The following is a 4971-nucleotide window of genomic DNA, read 5'->3' as shown; positions in this document are numbered from 1 at the left end:
CACTGCCTTATGTGTTGCTAGCGGATGAGGCTTTTCCACTGACAACGTACATGATGAGACCGTATCCGCGAAGTGGCAAGCTAGATCTCAGGAAGAAAGTTTTTAATTACAGGCTCAGTCGAGCAAGACGTGTTGTAGAGAGCGCTTTTGGGATTCTAGCAGCAAGATGGAGGATTTATAGAAGACCCATAATTGCAAGTGTTGCAAATGCGAGAAAAATTGTACAAGCAACAGTAGCACTTCATAACTTTATTATTAGTAATGAGGAAAAATTACTTTCCAAGAGTACATATGTGCATTTAAGTCCTGAAGATCGCGATATAATTTCTCAAGGATTTAGCTCGTTGCCAGTTACTAGAGGCAGAGAAATGAACAATGGCATCGAAATTCGAAATGCTTATTCGAATTTCTTCATAGGTACTGGTGCATTATCTTTTCAGTGGGAAAGGGCAATGAATAATGATTTTTAATAAAATCAAGGATTATGCGGTGATAAATAAATATGTGCGTTTATGTAACAATCGCCGTGACTGAGTTGCGGGGGTGCAATGTTATGTCATGTGTATATCTGCGACTAAATTATTTATAACATATTGTATGGCGAGAAAAAAAAATTAAATGTAACCGCTTCACATGCACCTTCCTATTAACGCTTTTTGACACCTGTATTTATCTTAATGGGATTGTAAAGGTATCAGAGTGCCAGATAATGCCAATCGTTTTCTTACTCAATTTTACACATTTATTACGTTTATTACATTTTGTTAACGCCATTGATTCGGATTCTTCAACAAATAATGCAGTTCGACTTTTCTTGTACATTCCCATTGGCCTTCTCGATCTCCTTCAGTATTTATATGTGGAAATATTGCGTGAAGATTTTTTTCAATTACCCTTCGATACATATATATTTTTTTTTTATAAAACGTAGAGGTATACTTAAATGTAATAAAAACTCGATAAATATATTTCTTGACAAAAAATAAGACTAAAAAAGAGATAATTTCTGTTCAAAGTCAAATAACAGCGTTAGGACTTGCATCTGAAACTGAGCCCTCTCACGTGCTGGAAGGGCTCGTACTCTATCTCCTATTTGGAGGAAAAATCCATCGATGGCGTCTGGATTTTTCTTAGACTCGCCTTCTAGGACTGATAAAATTACCTCTTTTACATCAGAGATGTTGTTACAGTTCCTTGATTCTAAAAAACAGTAAATAAAACGTCAGTATGTAGATAGTAGTTTAATAAGTTTTTTTATATCCCAAAAATCATTTAATTATAATTACATGTTTTTATTTATTACTAAACTATACTATCTGACAATTTTAGTAGGAATTATTACATAAATAAGTACAACTTACTTTTTGCTTTTGATTGCTGCTGATTCGGTGATAGGGAAACATTTGGTTGCTGCTGACTCGTCGATGGGGAAACATCGCTCGCTGTGTGTTCAATTACAGCGTACGATGTTTCAGGTTGCGCGACCTGTACAGGATCCTCAATTGCTGAATCTTCATCAATATCGATTACAACACCTGTACAAATACAGTGAGCATAATATTACGCGTACACAGTAAAATATACATACTGAGAGTTAATAAAATAAAGGAGGAGCGCGATAGCATTTAATACCACTCAAAGAACACATCGCAATCAAAATGATATCATTTTGACATCATTTGACAAAATTTGCGTCATTTTTTAGTCAATACAACATCATGACTGCGAGATATTCCTTGGACAAACACACATGCGTGCACAAAGACACTGTAGAGCACCTTTTAAAACAAAAGGGATTTTTCTGAGGAAAGAGCAATTTTTAGATACAAATTTATATGAGATCGAGCCTATGATTCCACGATCAAGCTCGATGCACACATACACATGTAAACAAAGATTGCATGTTAAACGTGTGAACTGGAAATTTTTTATTCACACACCTAACAGTTAGGCACCTCCGTACAACTTAACAAAACATCTTGCAGTGTCATACACGGTGTCCCACATCAACATTACAAATGGACGGTTTGGAATTCTACGGGAGGAAGGTGTACGATTGCGATTTTGATCCAAACCTGAGTAAGTTCGTAGTAACCAGCTGAGCAAGCTAGAGACAGCAGGCTCTCTCCCTCCTCGGTGGTCTCGTGGACACTTCGGCCCTCCTTTAACAACTTCCGAACGGTACCGACGTCTCCGTCGGTGTACGCCTCGACGAGAGAGCGCTTTTCATTCGGCATACGCGGATTGTCACTACGCATACGTGTTAGCGCTGCCGCAGCCTCATCCAACGCACAAGACACACTCGACGTTAAGCGTCGCAGCATTTCGCGGTCGGGCAGGTGCTTCCCATCGCCTGATGACAGCTTCCCGACGCCGGCCGCTTCGAGCAACGCCTCGAGACGCGCCTGGGTCTCGGGGTCTACAGAACATTCCAAATCGTCGGGAGTCAACAGGAATTTCGACGAGTCGGGATGATCTTCGTCCAGTTCAACCTGATCGATCGCGAAGCACTCCACCTCGGAGACGCTGTCCTCCTCGCTCTCCGACGAATCCGTCATAAAGCGCAGCTGCAGCTCGGAGAAGGTCTCGGTCTCTGACTTCGTGGGACTCGAATTCGACGACTGGGGAGTCGACGTCTTCCCGGTGTCGTGGTGGACGTTCGCCGACGAAGAGACCGAGGACGACGATGATGTCACGCATGCAGTCACGTACAAAATCCTTAAAAACGAATACATCTGACAATACGCAAAAAAGTTATCTGAAAAAATGGAATGTCTCGCAGCCGAACGGAACGTAAACAAGACGATTTCGACAATTTCATCGACAGTATATCCGTGCGGAAAAATTACGCTAGCGACTCGTATTAGCTGGTGTTACCCGCGGAGGATTTCATTGCATCATATACCGGGGTTACGCTAACCTATCTTACCGCTGTTTATCACGGTGACAATCGAGCACGGGCGAGATACGAGTCTTTGAACGTCGCGTTAAACTGCCTGTAGCGGCGCACCTCGATTGCTGAAGATCGCAATTTTTTTCACATTCTTGCCAAAAATTTTGCATAATATCGGAAGAATCGAAAAACGCAGACCTCTACTTTTCTCTTTTCTCTACTGCTACAGCACTTTCTACACTCAAAATGGCACCTGGGAGGGCTCGACCCACACGTACGACTGTACATGCATGTGTGAGTGTGCGATCCGCTCAAACAATGTTCAAAAGATTGTTAAGCGTATCAAAAACGGCGGATCGTCTGTGATTGGTCGCTCTAGTCGATACGCCAGGTACGCGCGTACCGCGATACGCGCCATGGGACGGCACCCTCAGTTGATGACCTATTGGTCAAAGAGACTCGATGTATCGTGTCGCCCGTAAAGCAGCGACGCGATTGGCCGAGTGCGAGGAGACGCGCGAAATGCACGAGACTCGCGCCGAAATGAGCGGCGGTGCGCCGGCGCGAGCAGCCATAATGGGAGAGCGAAACCCGTTCCTCCCGGACAGTCGTTGGCACCAGAGTTGCCATTTCCTGAGCCTGGTAGCATTCGGTCGCATATGGAGGGGATGGAGTGGGGATGGCCCTCGTGACTGCCCGTGACGTCACGTACCGCACACAAGCCACGTACCGTCGTACATGTGCGCTCGCGGCTTCGGGCAACGTCGAGTAACATCTCTCTACCGGGCCGCTCGAGCGCGGCGCTGACGATACGTTTAATAAAGAAAGAGTTAACGAAATCCACATTATAAGTAATTAGTTTTGAACAGTAAAAATATTTAGATATACATATTCTTTGTACATAATATATTTTTTATATGTATATAATAATATTATAAAAATCCCAAAACAAAAAATAATGAAATGCCACTCTTGGCCAACGTGTACGTTTTGTTTAATGCCATATTAAATATATTTTAAAAACATTTTTTTTATAAAAATTTTGAAAACATTTCTTAATAAAAATGAAGTAATAATTTTTTAATAAGTAGAATAACTTTTTTTAAAATTAAGATCGGTATTTATATGTCGTATTTATATTACATGTACAACGTACATGTTGTTGCTCGACGGAAACCGCGAGAAGGTGGTGGTCTTTTTCGTCATGAAGTTTAAACAATTGTTATTAATTAATAAAAAATTTAATTAGAAAATTTTATAATTGTAATGCACACAAATTATTGCACACAAATATATTCAAACATAATATTAATACAATATATACAATACAACATATTACAATATAATACAACATATTAAACAAACAATTGTTTATACTTCCTATTCACTGAGCTCTCCTAATATAAGATAAAAAGTAAAATGAAAAAAAAAGAAGGTTATTGCAAATCGAAACTGAATAATGGATATAAGATTTTATTTACATCTGCAAATATTTTTTGTTATTTGTTTCTCTTTTGGACATTATTTTTAGTGCGTTGAAGACGAAGGACCAGCAACTTCATCTGCAGCATATAAAGTAAGACTACTTTTTCGTTTTTTACAATTTGCATATAATACATCGGACGACATTCGAGACAAATGTTCTTCAGTTACTTTCAAGTTGATAGCTGTTTCGCCCCTCGCCTTCAACGTTGATTTTATTACGCAATTAGCATTAACAGAGATGGCAGACAGTTTGTTGCGTTTCTTAGATTTTAAATCAGTTAAAATGGAAAACATTCTCTCTGGATCTGCATTGGAATTAGGGAGTGATCTAACAGCGCTTACAAGATTTGACAGCGAATATCTAAAGTCTCAGGATCAACGTATTGAACAAAAAACGTCATCCATTTTTCATTACATATATCCGACGTTTCGTCTACGAAAATAGAGAATTTTGTTCTCTGAAGTTTCTTTGCGAGTTGTTCAGTTTCAACCGGGCACAAAACATTCGAAAGAATCTTTCCCAAAACTTTCCCGCCCTCTAAAGGTTAACAAACGTTTTGACGTCTTGTTGATTGCCGTTGTGTCGCAGAGCT

The 4971-nt window shown here is 40.1% G+C and overlaps 1 protein-coding gene across 1 annotated transcript; it reads right to left on the bottom strand.

Annotated features, from left to right (window-relative positions):
* Window positions 1-1361: 1361 nt before the first annotated feature.
* LOC112455800 (ankyrin repeat and KH domain-containing protein 1-like) lies at window positions 1362-3200 on the bottom strand. The gene is made up of 3 exons (XM_025017983.1): window positions 2930-3200; window positions 2076-2718; window positions 1362-1535 (listed from the first exon to the last, which is right to left on the bottom strand). The coding sequence occupies exons 1-3, from the start codon at window positions 3061-3063 to the stop codon at window positions 1527-1529; spliced, it is 786 nt and encodes a 261-aa protein (XP_024873751.1). The 5' UTR covers window positions 3064-3200; the 3' UTR covers window positions 1362-1526.
* Between the last annotated feature and the right edge of the window lie 1771 nt (window positions 3201-4971).

This window comes from Temnothorax curvispinosus, unplaced genomic scaffold, assembly GCF_003070985.1.
Source record: "Temnothorax curvispinosus isolate PA1 unplaced genomic scaffold, ASM307098v1 QBEX01006354.1, whole genome shotgun sequence".
Taxonomy (NCBI): domain Eukaryota; kingdom Metazoa; phylum Arthropoda; class Insecta; order Hymenoptera; family Formicidae; genus Temnothorax; species Temnothorax curvispinosus.
This window is presented reverse-complemented; position numbering and strand designations above follow the sequence as displayed.

Bases quoted from the DNA above. Each gene is read 5' to 3' on its own strand.
- LOC112455800 (XM_025017983.1), bottom strand. From the start codon at position 3,063: ATGCAAAATTTTTGGCAAGAATGTGAAAAAAATTGCGATCTTCAGCAA. The intron at 2,719-2,929 runs GTAAGATAGGTT...TTCGTTTTTAAG, and splicing joins TGTCACCGTGATAAACAGCG to GATTTTGTACGTGACTGCAT.